Source organism: Salpingoeca rosetta (genome assembly GCF_000188695.1).
Source record: "Salpingoeca rosetta unplaced genomic scaffold supercont1.6, whole genome shotgun sequence".
Classification (NCBI taxonomy): Eukaryota; class Choanoflagellata; order Craspedida; family Salpingoecidae; genus Salpingoeca; species Salpingoeca rosetta.
In genome coordinates, this window is record NW_004754928.1 from 1,436,254 (window position 1) to 1,447,633 (window position 11,380).

At 55.4% G+C, this 11,380-nt stretch overlaps 5 protein-coding genes across 5 annotated transcripts in view; 3 read left to right on the top strand and 2 right to left on the bottom strand.

Annotated features, from left to right (window-relative positions):
• Window positions 1-687, top strand: part of PTSG_02901 (zeta-crystallin) — a 2,666-nt gene extending 1,979 nt beyond the window's left edge. Inside the window, exons 4-5 of the mRNA XM_004996356.1 lie at window positions 163-210; window positions 475-687. Of these exons, the coding sequence (XP_004996413.1) occupies window positions 163-210; window positions 475-638 (212 nt within the window). The 3' untranslated portion in view covers window positions 639-687. The remainder of the gene's footprint in view (window positions 1-162; window positions 211-474) is intronic.
• A 322-nt stretch (window positions 688-1,009) lies between these two features.
• On the bottom strand, window positions 1,010-4,936 carry PTSG_02902 (natural resistance-associated macrophage protein 1). Its single transcript, XM_004996357.1, has 9 exons — window positions 4,397-4,936; window positions 4,101-4,176; window positions 3,885-3,979; window positions 3,548-3,679; window positions 3,156-3,263; window positions 2,723-2,885; window positions 2,421-2,499; window positions 2,108-2,216; window positions 1,010-1,798 (listed from the first exon to the last, which is right to left on the bottom strand). The coding sequence occupies exons 1-9, from the start codon at window positions 4,538-4,540 to the stop codon at window positions 1,697-1,699; spliced, it is 1,008 nt and encodes a 335-aa protein (XP_004996414.1). The 5' UTR covers window positions 4,541-4,936; the 3' UTR covers window positions 1,010-1,696.
• On the top strand, window positions 4,932-7,876 carry PTSG_02903 (uncharacterized protein). The gene is made up of 6 exons (XM_004996358.1): window positions 4,932-5,522; window positions 5,797-5,918; window positions 6,127-6,252; window positions 6,490-6,573; window positions 6,772-6,946; window positions 7,204-7,876. Exons 1-6 carry the CDS (start codon window positions 5,381-5,383, stop codon window positions 7,404-7,406), a joined length of 852 nt encoding a protein of 283 aa, XP_004996415.1. The 5' UTR covers window positions 4,932-5,380; the 3' UTR covers window positions 7,407-7,876.
• PTSG_02904 (uncharacterized protein) lies at window positions 7,784-8,961 on the bottom strand. Its single transcript, XM_004996359.1, has 3 exons — window positions 8,658-8,961; window positions 8,413-8,507; window positions 7,784-8,230 (listed from the first exon to the last, which is right to left on the bottom strand). Exons 1-3 carry the CDS (start codon window positions 8,866-8,868, stop codon window positions 8,039-8,041), a joined length of 498 nt encoding a protein of 165 aa, XP_004996416.1. The 5' UTR covers window positions 8,869-8,961; the 3' UTR covers window positions 7,784-8,038.
• The window catches only part of PTSG_02905 (acyl-CoA hydrolase), a 3,795-nt gene continuing 1,274 nt past the window's right edge, over window positions 8,860-11,380 (top strand). Inside the window, exons 1-4 of the mRNA XM_004996360.1 lie at window positions 8,860-8,949; window positions 9,395-9,827; window positions 10,097-10,386; window positions 10,578-11,038. Of these exons, the coding sequence (XP_004996417.1) occupies window positions 9,395-9,827; window positions 10,097-10,386; window positions 10,578-11,038 (1,184 nt within the window). The 5' untranslated portion in view covers window positions 8,860-8,949. The remainder of the gene's footprint in view (window positions 8,950-9,394; window positions 9,828-10,096; window positions 10,387-10,577; window positions 11,039-11,380) is intronic.

The following is an 11,380-nucleotide window of genomic DNA, read 5'->3' on the forward strand; positions in this document are numbered from 1 at the left end:
GTGTGTGTGTGTGTGTGTGTGTGTGTGTGTGTGTGTGTGTGTGTGTGTGCGTGCGTGCGTGTGTGTGTGTGTGTGGACACCTTCCTGTACCGCCTATGCCGTATGCCCACACCGCCACTGCCGTTTTGCACCGCCACTGCCGTCGCCACTTCTGTATTGCAGGCGGAACACGCGAGGAGTGGGAAGCTGCGTACTGCGCCATCGACGCAGGTCTGTCATGCCCAGTAAAACACACCTAAACACACCACACAGACGCACACACTCTCACTCACTCACAGTGATACACACACACAGTTACACACACAGTTACACACACACACACTCACATTCACACACACATACACTCACTCACTCACTCACTCACTCACTCACTCACACACTCAGTCACTCACTCATTCACCCATTTTCACAAACACCCCCCCCCCACCCACACACCTATCTTCCTCCCCCCCCCCCTTCTCCGCCCCGGTGCAGGCATGTCCAGCGGGGCGCTGGTGCCGCACGTCGGGAAAACGTTTCCACTCGACGATGCCGCGACGGCGCACATTGACGTCATGGAGCACGTGGGCGGTGCGCACGGAAAATTGGTCCTGCTGCCCTGGCCCGAGGAGACCGCCGAGGACGTGGTGTGCCTCTGAGGGTGGACGTAAATGTCAGTGTGATTGTGAATGCAGTTGTGAACGCGACTGTGAATGTGAATGCAGTTGTGAACGCGACTGTGAATGTAAATGCACACACACACACACACACACACACACACACACACACACACACACACACACACGCACGCACGCACACACACACACACACACACACACACATACCGACAACCCCTCCCTCCTGTGCCTTTGATCAACACGTCACCTTCATGTGCTGCGTCTGCGTCTTCACCGCAACTGTCTGTTTGGTCAATGTTGTGCTCATTCACACCCTGATCGCCAACCAACCCCCCCCCCATACCCTTTCATCCTCGTTCATCCTCTTCTCCACAAACACACCACCATATTCATTCGCGTGTCATTCCTGCGGGGTATGCGTTAGAACTGACGAATAGACTGAACGCTAAGCGAAGCGACGGAACCTAAACAGCGGAGGAGGAACAAACGGGTGCTGTTGTGCGCACAGCACAGCACAGCCAAGAACAAGAACCCAAGAACAAGAATGGAAAGCGGAAGGAGAGGAGCGTCAAGAGGAAATGAGGAGGAGGAAATAAAGACAAAGTAGGGAAAGCAGAGGAAGAACGAAACAGCCCTTGGAATGTGTGTGTGTGTGTGTGTGTGAGGAAAATAAATGCGATGATGGCTGCTGTTGTTGGCAGCAGTGCAGCAGCGGGAAAACCAAACGAACACAAACGAGATCAGAAAAATGAAAAAAGGGACGTCACCGATGATTGCATAAGGGCACAAGGGCTCAACATGAGCGAACAGAATGGCGGTTTGTGCTGAAACAGACGAGCAGGTGCCGTCGTTGAATAGAAATGACAGTGATAAGCGCAGGCGTGTATGCGCGTGTGTGTGTGTGTGTGTGTGTGCGTTAGCAGAAACGCAGCTGGCGATATGACGTGAAAACAAAGGAGTAAGAAGGAGAAGGGGAAGGGCAACAACTGAAGCGTGTGCTGCTGCTGTGTCGCTGGTATTCCCTCCCCTGCTGCTCCTCCCCTTCCATGTCCCGGCGCGTTCATCACGGCATCACGGCTTCACGCCAGGAGCGGGACCCCTTCGTCGTCGCTCATGTGTCCCGGCTCCAAGGACTCGTCGTCATCGTCGTGCAAATACGCATTGACCGGCGGCAGGCACATCTGGTGGTGGTGGTGGTGGTCGTGGTCGTGGTGGTGGTGAATTGGGGAGGGGGAAAGGGGTAAGGAGGAGGTGATGAGCGTAAGCAAGTGGAGGGGGAAGGGGAGGTAGGTGAGAAGAGAATACGGAGGGCGGGATGATGAGTTGATGCGTGAGTGCGCAAGACACGTGTTCAACAGTGACGCAGATGGTTGGTGGCAGCACGACCCAGTATGGGCTCCCCAACTCCTCATACATACACACATACACATGCATACACACACATGCATACACACACACACATACAAACACATACACATACACATACACACCTCGTAAAAGTGGGCCATTCCTCCGACCGGCAGAAGAGGACCGATGATGACATAGACGGTGAAGCCGAGATACGGCACAACCACCAGCACAACCAGCACAATGTAGTACCTGCAGCACGGCAGTTGCAGTGGTGGTGGGAAAAACCGTTCATGAGCATCGCGAGGATGGGGAGAACAATGGTAGCGACGGAGAGCACAAACGGATGACGATACAGGAAGGCGTCCACACGACAACACGATTGCACACCACCACAGCACACCACACCACAGTCACACACAAGATCACGCCCACACATCATCACGACACACGCACCAGGTGGTTGCGTATTGCTGGAGCGTATCGATGAGGAGGTACGTGTTGATGCCAAACAGGAACACGCACACCGTCCACGCTGTTGTTGAAGAAGACAGCCATACATACGCAGACGAGCCATGGAAAAAAGGGGAGGGGGATGGAACACATGTGAGCAAGCATGAGGTATGGCGAAGGGTTGTGAATGAATCACACACAGACAGACAGACAGGCAGACAGACACACACACACACACGCACAGACACAGACAGACAGACAGACACACACACACACACATCCCCTCCCCCTTCAGCGCGTCATACCGAGGTAGAGCAAAGCGCCCTTGAGGCGGCGCGCGCCCATGATGCCCCGAACAGAAACAAAATGGAGGAGCGGGAAGAGCGCAAACGGAAGTTGAAAACTCTGGAGGACATTCATCCACTCAAACATGAGGTTGAGGATGTCTTTGTTCGTCACTACGGAGATCTGATCGCAAAGGGAAAGAGGGGCGGGGTGGTGTTTGGTGGTGAGCCGGGAGGGGCAGGCACACGGGTGCACGTGAGGAGCGGGATGAGTAGGAGACGAGGTTGAAAGACAGGTCATGCTGCTGAACACACATACACACACACACACACACATACACACACACACACACACACACACACACACACACACACACACACACACACACACACACACAACACATCACCACATCACACACACACACACACACACACATCACCACACCACACACACCACGACGGTGGGGATCATGGCGAGGGAGCGCGTGAGGGCGACGCGCTTCCACGGCGCCAACCGCAGGCGCAGGAATCCCTCCATCACAAACTGGCCCGCGTACGTGCCCTGACGTGACGAACGAGGGGGAGGGGGCATAAAGGGAGTGAGTGTGGAGGTGGGGGTGAGGTGAATGAGGCAGCAGGAAGGGACAGACAGAAGGCAGGGAAATTCAACCTCCACACACACACACACACACACACACACACACACACACACACACACACACACACACACACACACACACACACACACACACATACACGAACAGCTACACACACACACACACAACACAACACAACCACAACCACATACAAACAAACAAACAAACAACACACGCCCCCTCCACCAACCTGGACGTCGCTGGCGATGATGGCAATCTCCATCATGATCCAGAGCGTGAGTTTGGCGGGGCGCCCGTACGCCTCCCGGCAGACCTGCGCTAGATGGCGCCCGTTTGTCACGCCGAGCCGCGCACACAGCACCTGTGCCATGGCGGTGTGTGAGTGTGTGTTTGTGAGTGAGAATGTGAATAAGAGTGAGAGAGTGTGTGTGAATGAGAGTGAGTGTGTGGTTGCATGTGTGTGTGCGTGTTGTATGTGAGACAGTGTGCGCTTTAGAAAAGTATATGCCGGTCAACACCAAAGCTGAGCGCTCAATTGAGCGTTATAAAGGCACCACCAAACCCACCTGGAAGAAGAGCCCGGCAATGGTTGACCACAGCAGCACCCAGAGCAGCCGATAGCCGGCAATGGCGCCTGCTTGCAGGTCCGACTCAATGTTGCCTAGTTCATCACGCGGGCGTTGGGACGTGCACCAAATGGGAAGTGTGAATGCCACGCGAACACCCAGTAACCACACCACCATCAACGCCTTGCGAGACCAGTATTCCTTCCCCACACACACCTGGGTCGAGGTAGGCGATGCTCATGAGCCATCCTGGTCCCGTGTATGCCCACAAGGTCTTGAAGCTGAAGCGAGGCTGTGCGAACAAACCGAAAAAGACGAGTATACACGGACAACGTGGGTCAGTTAACAGTTGCAAACCATTGCCAAAAAAGCCAGTCTAGCAACACGCACACACACACACACACACACACTCTCTCTCTCTCTCTCTCTCACACACACACACACACTCACTCACACTCACACACACTCACACACTCACACTCACACAATCCCCCCCCCACACACACACACACCGGGTGCTCGCTGGGTCGTGGCACGGCCACAGAGCCGCTCTTCACATGCTGGTAGCGGCTCTCCTCAATCAGCTCCTCGTCGGCACTGTTGATGCCAAAGGCAGCGGAAGGCGCATTTGACCCCTCTGGCATCTCGAAACCCATCTCCAAGCAAGGCGGAAACTGGTCACAGCCGAGCGGCGCTGTTGGTGTGCTGTTGGTGTGCTGTAGGTGTGCTGCGGCACCAAAGTCTGCTTCACTTGTGAGTGTGTGTGTTGGTGATGTGTAATAATGCAATGCAACACACCCAAGACTAACAGAAAGCGTCACGGGTGCTTTCTCTCTCTCTCTCTGTGAGTGTGTGTGGCAGTTGATCACACGACGGTGGCAGCGGAAATGCGTGGGCACTGGAGCTGGAGGCTACCACACAAGCAAGCTCAGCCGGCCAAGCTCACGTCAGGGTGCGGTGCTCTCGCTGCTGCCAACCAACCACGTTGTCCCCACCGCGAAAAGGGTTTGACTTTTGCGCCATGCAAGGTCGAATTTCCACGAATATCTTCATCAGATCCTCCAAAATCACTCCGGAGCAAAAGCAGCGAAAGCAAGAAGCGAAGGCGGTTGTTGGAGGAGACAGAGCGTTTGTGCTTGCGTGTGTGTGTCGATGGTGAAGGCAGGCTGGTGATTTGCATTTACATATTGTCGGCTGATGTGGAATGACAACACGCTGAGCTGGGGCATTGGGGTTACACGCGAACACAGATCAGTTACTCTTGTGAGCTGTGCGGCGCGCCAATCGATCCGTTGGTTGGCGCGGTAGTTTTGATTGTTGAATGTTGTGTTGTGAACAACATCAACCACATCATCGGCAATCAGGCACATCAAACAGCCGATTCAGCAGAACCGGACTTTGAGAAGGTGGAAGGTGGGAACGCGGGACAAGGAACAGGGGCGGAAGCTGGAGGCTTTGGCTTGCTCGACACTTGACGAACCGCAAGCAGCAGCACAATGTCAGATTTGGAGTATGGGGCGATACCGGGAACGCTTGTCACGGGCGCCCTGGGCTGCCTGTTGCCTTACATGACCAAGAAGTTGGATAAGGAAGTTCGTGGCACCGTCCTCGTACGCGGCAACGCCTTTGCTGCTGGAGGTGTGTGTGTGTGTGTGTGTGTGTGTGTGTGTGTGTGTGTGTGTGTATGTGTGTGTGTGATATTGTGTGTGTATCGGTGTGTGTGTGGGTGTGTGATGTTGAGTGTAACTGCTTGGACGCGATCCAAGCGGTTTGGGCCTTGCACTCAGCACCTTGTTGTGTCAATGAGATCCCTCACTTTACTCACATCCTTATGTGCTTGTGTGTGTGTGCTTGTACGTTCGATTCTTCCACCTCTCTGCCCCCTCCTCCCTGCCGTTTGTGCCGCCAACAGTGCTGAGCTCGGCTGGGCTTGTGCATTTGTTACCTGATGCGACGGAATCCATCACCTTCACCAAGTTCCCCTTTGCCAGCTGCTTGGCTGGGGTCGTCTTCATCGTCCTCCTCTTTATCGAGGCACGTGGATGGTGGAGTGCTGCTTATGTTGTTCGCTGCCTGCAACCCCTGCTGCTTTTGTGCGTGATGTGTGTGTGTGTGTGTGTGAATGTGTGAATGTGTGAGTGTGTGTGGGTCTGTGATGTGAATGCTCACCCTGGGTCTGTGATGTGAATGCTCACCCTGTGCGTATTGTGCGTGCCTTGTGCATGTTGTGGATGCAATGCAGATGGTGAGTCACCGGCCCATACGACAGACGCCGCCGCCGCCGCTTGTCAATGGGATTGATCAGATGGAGCGCGTCCAGTCGCCCCCGCCCCACGCCAACCTCGAGAGCCCTCTACTGGCACCCAACGTGCGTACTGTTGTGTTGCGGGGAGGGAAGAAAGGTGTGGGGTTGCGTGCCGCTGATGTTTCAATCTACCCCTGTTTGGAACGGTGTTCACTCTTACCTCTCGCAAAACACACACATACACACACACACGCGCGCACACACACACACACACACACACACACACACACACACACACACACACACACACACACACACACACACACACACACACACCACCTGGCGCGTGCGTCCCTGCAGGCCACTGCGCCCCCGCCAAAGCGACAGCTGCACGTGTACGTCCTCGCCATCGGCCTCGTCGCGCACAGCATCATCGCAGGCCTGGTTCGTCCCATATGTGTGTGTGTGTTTAGGCTTCGTTGCAGTCACGCTGCTGTGTTTGCCTCCTTTTCCCCCCGTTTCCTTCCACTTTTGACCCCCCCCCCCCGCCAATCACCAATCACCAATCACCAATCACCAATCACCAATCACCAACATCGCCCTTCTCTCCTCGCCCCCCCCCCTTCGCTCTTGGCGTCACAGGCGCTGAGCCTGACGGGTCGACCGAGCACACAGATTGGCATCCTGGTAGCTGTATTGGCGCACAAGGCGTTTGCTGCCTTTGCCCTGGGCAACAGCACCGTGCGTAAAGGGTGGTCGCTGTCCCGCGCTGCGCCCTTGCTCGCATTCTTCTGCTGCTCCACCCCGCTCGGCATCGGTGCGTTGCTGCTGCTGTTGCTGTGTTGCTGTGTTGTTGTTGTGTGTGTGTGTGTGTGTGTGTCTGTGTGTCTGTGTGTGTCTGTGTGTGTGCGTGTGTCTGCACATGTGTTTGCGCAAGTGTCTGTGTGTGTGTCTGTGTGTCTGTGTGTCTGTAGATACACACGGTGAAACCCCATCCGCGCTGTCCCTCTTTCCCCCCTCCCAACTCCAACACCCCCCCCCCAACCTCCTGCTCCCCTCTCCACATGTCTGCAGGCATTGGGCTGGGGATCAAGACGACCATCACCTCAGACTCCAACCAGGCAGTGCCCATCCTGCAGGCGGGCGCATCGGGGGTGTTCCTGTACATGGGGTTCTGGCACCTGCTCCACGACATGATCACAGACATTGACCTGGTCGACTTCTTCATCTACGCCCTCGGCTACGGCACCATGTCTACGCTCGCCATATGGACGTAGCGGCGGTGATGGTGATGATGGTGCCAGGTGTGACAGTTGTGACAGGTGTGACAGCCTAATGATGGGGTGCGTGCTCTGCATCCTCTATGTGTACGCTCTATGTGCACGCGCTATGTGGACGCTGGCTGCACGCGCTGCCTGTGCGCTGCATGCTTCAAGTGTTCGCTCTGTCGTTCTCCCGCGCGCTCTCCCTGTGTGTTGACTAGCTGTTTGGATGGAGTGATGTGTGGTTGTGATTAGGTTGCGGCAATGTGTGATCTGCCCCTTTTAGCTTATGCCGTGTGAACTGACCTGGATTGATGTTAACAGAGCCCGTGTTTGTCCTTAAACCGTCAACGTTCGAAACAGGCACCCATGTGCAGTACGTGCGTGCTGGCTTGCTTGAAAAGGGGATGTATGAGGGATCGTGTGTACATTGTTGCTTACAGGTGTTGGTCAGTTACACAGGAGGGGCTGGGAGGCGAAGGAGGAAAGATGGGGGGGGGGAGGGTGATGTGGTGGAAGTACACGGGAACGAGGAAGGGAGGCGAGAAGAAAGCACAGATCTGAAAGACACACAGAGTGTGTCCCATTACATCACGTCTTGCCACAGCTCAACGTCAACGACACGAACAACGACGACAACGCTGGCTTCAGATGAGCTTCGTGAGAAAGGAGTCCTTGCAAGCACGGAGTATGTAGACGAACAAGACGACAACAGCTATGAATGCAAGCACAAACACGGGCCACAAGAGAGATGTGCGTCTCCAAAACACAAACAAGGACACCACAAAGAATGCCGTGAAGCCGGCAGCAGCCGCCATGAAGTTGAGCTTCTCGTCGCGCTGTTGCGTGTTGGGAATGTGTGGTAGTGGGAGAAGTGGGGGGGACGTGTTGGCAGCAGTGAGAAAATGCAGAGAGGAAAGAGAAAGACTGGGGGTGACGTCACAGCAACTGTGCAAAAGACAAGAGGTCATGTCAGACGCACACACACACACACACACACATGTGCGCGCAGTGTACTCACCGACATGGTCTTGAGGACACCCAGCCCCGTGGTCAGGCCGGTTTGGACTTTGTGTGTGGTGTCCCGATTCCTCTTCAGCTCTTCATTCTGTTGCACTGCAGATGCGACGATGGTGATTGTGATAGCGGGAGGGTGAGGGTGACGATGAGGACAATGAGCGGCGGCGTGAGGATGATGTGAATCATACGAATACACACACACATACACATACACATACACACACACATACACACGCACACACACACCGAGCACGTCGAGGGAGGAGAGGCCTTGGTTGACGCTGTGCTCAAGATCCCGCCGCACCTCCAGCAGCTTGTTTGTCACATCTGCCTCGCCAGCCTGCTGCTGCACACGCCGCCGTCGCTCCCGCATTGCTGTTGCTGTGTCTGAGTGCGTGTGTGTTCGTTGTGCTGTGCTTCGCTTTGTTGTGCTGTGTTGTTTCTGGCTTCTTGTCATAATTTTACCAACTCAACCCATTTTACCAACTCAACCCGTTTTACCAACTGAGAATTTACCAACACAAGCACAGCAACGAAGGTGAGCAGCAGCATCATGATGACGATGATCATGAACGAGTTTGACTTTGGGGCACGGTGGTGGTGGTGCTGGATGACGCCATGGAATGGAAGGAGACAATGCGTGTGCATGCGTGTGTACGCGCCTCCCGGGCGTGCATCTCTTTGGCGGATATGCCCTTGAGAGATTGCATATGTGCCATTCTTTCCGTTCCGTTCGGTTGCATCCAATTGCAGTGCAAGAGTGGTGGTGAAGTGAGCACACATGACACGATGCTCAACCCCAACCACGCAGAACACAGACACACTTGCACAACGTGCTGGTGTGCTGGTGCTCTGTCTACGATGTTGTGGTGATGGTGTGATGTGATGGCATGACGCTATGCGCGTTCTGTGTTGTGCCTTGCAAGCAGGCGACTCACCCTTTTGTTTGCGTATTTTTGTTCTCTCTTTGCGCTACACGACAGATGTTGGTGAACAGCGCGTCTCGGCCATTGGCGTGGTTCGCCCGTGCGTCTTCATTTCCTCGCCGCTCTGCCCAAGCCCTCGCCTCCTGCCACTGCTCTCACAGTCAACAGCACCACCAACAACAGCCGCGCCGCTGCTTCTCCCAGTCGTCCTCCAACCAGCAAACGCCAGCCAGCGTCGCCAACAGCAACAGCAACAGCAACCGCACAACAGCCGCCGTCCTCTTGTCGCTGGGCTCCGCCGCTGCGCTGACGGGAGGCTACCTGCTGCACGACAGCCAACAAAGCACACCTTCATCTTCCTCCCCCGCATCTGATCGACGCTCGCTCGTGCCCACGCTTCCTCGCCCTCGATTCCTCAGCATGGCGCACTGCGAAAAAGTGCCCGGCGCACCGCCCGCCACCGCTCACATCTCCCGCCTCATGCTGCCAGGTGGGGTGTCTGTGTCATGTCGTGTCGTGTGTGTGTGTTGTTGTGTGTGCGTAAATGTGTATCTGTGTGTGTGTGTGTGTGTGTGTGTTGTGTGTGCGTAAACCTGTGTGTGTGTGCGTGTGTGTGTGTGTTGGTCTGTGTCATGTCCTCTGCCTTTGTCTCTGTCATATTCCTCAGTCTCAGTACCGCTGCCGTTGTGAGCATTCCACGCTCACCTCTCTCCAAACCTCCTTCCCTCCTCCAACAAACATACCACCCATCCATGACAGACGACGCCAACCCCGCTGGCAACGTGCACGGCGGCACGATCCTGCATATGATCGACCAGGCCGGGTGGGCGGCTGCCACCAAGTACTACAATGCCAACGCTGAGGACGGTGTTGTTGGCGTGGCCAGTCTGGCGCGCATTGAGCGCGTGGACTTTTTGCAGCCAATGTTCATTGGCGAAGTGTCGCAACTGGACGCCAAGGTGACGTACACGTCCCCTCACACCATCGAGGTTGCCGTCGATGTCAAGGCAGAGAATGTCCTCACAGGCAAAACCAGAACCACAAACAAGGTGCGTATGATCGTGTGTGTGTGTGTGAAAGTGTGTGCGACTGTATGTGCTTGTGTTCTTCTTGCCGTGCCTGCTGTCTTCCGTCCCATCTACAGTCTACAGTGATGGACAACCCTTTGTCCAGTGCGCCCAACGCAGGCATTCACGTCCTTCCTCTTCCTTTCTCTCTCTCTCCCCATTCCTGCCTGCAGGCACGTGCGTGGTATGTGGTGAAGGAGTACACGCCGCATGTGGAGCACACGACGTCAGTGCTGGAGCGAAACAACACGCGCGATCTGTACATCAACGCGCCCGTGCTGCCCGTACCGCAGCTGGCGTTTGAGTCTGAGGAGCAAGCGGCCGAGGGCAAGCAGCAATATGAGCAGCAGTGCCAGGACAGGCTGACACGCGCAGAGGCGGATGCAACGCACCCCATCACCGACAGCCAGGCCACGCTCATCCACGTCATTCTTCCGTCTGACTGCCACAGCAACGGGCTGGCACAGGCTGGCACGGTCATGAAGCTGATGGACACGGCGGCCGGGGTGACGACAGTCAAGCACTGCCGCTCGAATGTTGTGACGGCGTCACTGGAAGCGGTGGACTTTCTGCGCCCCGTCTTCAACGGCGATCTGATTGAGATCCACGCCTACCCAATCTTCAACAGCAGCAGGTGAGGCTTGTGGTCGGGTTGCAGCGAGATTGTGCGTTTGTGTACTTGTGTGTGTGTGTGTGTGTGTGTGTGTGTGTGTGTGTGTGTGTGTGTGTGTGTATCTTCTCTGTGAGAGTGCGCGTCCGCCCGGTCCCTCGGCGTGGGTGAGTGTAATGTACTGTAGGGATGCGTGGAACTGGGAGCGGGATCTGTCTCGGGAAGACGGATGTGGCCCACATAACAACAAACGGATAGATGACGCGAGAGCGTAGTGTGCGGTTGTAGATTACGAAAAGTAACCTGATGTGAATGAGTATGTTGGGTTTGTTTTCTTCGTCCTATAGTGAGTCATAGAGGAGAGCA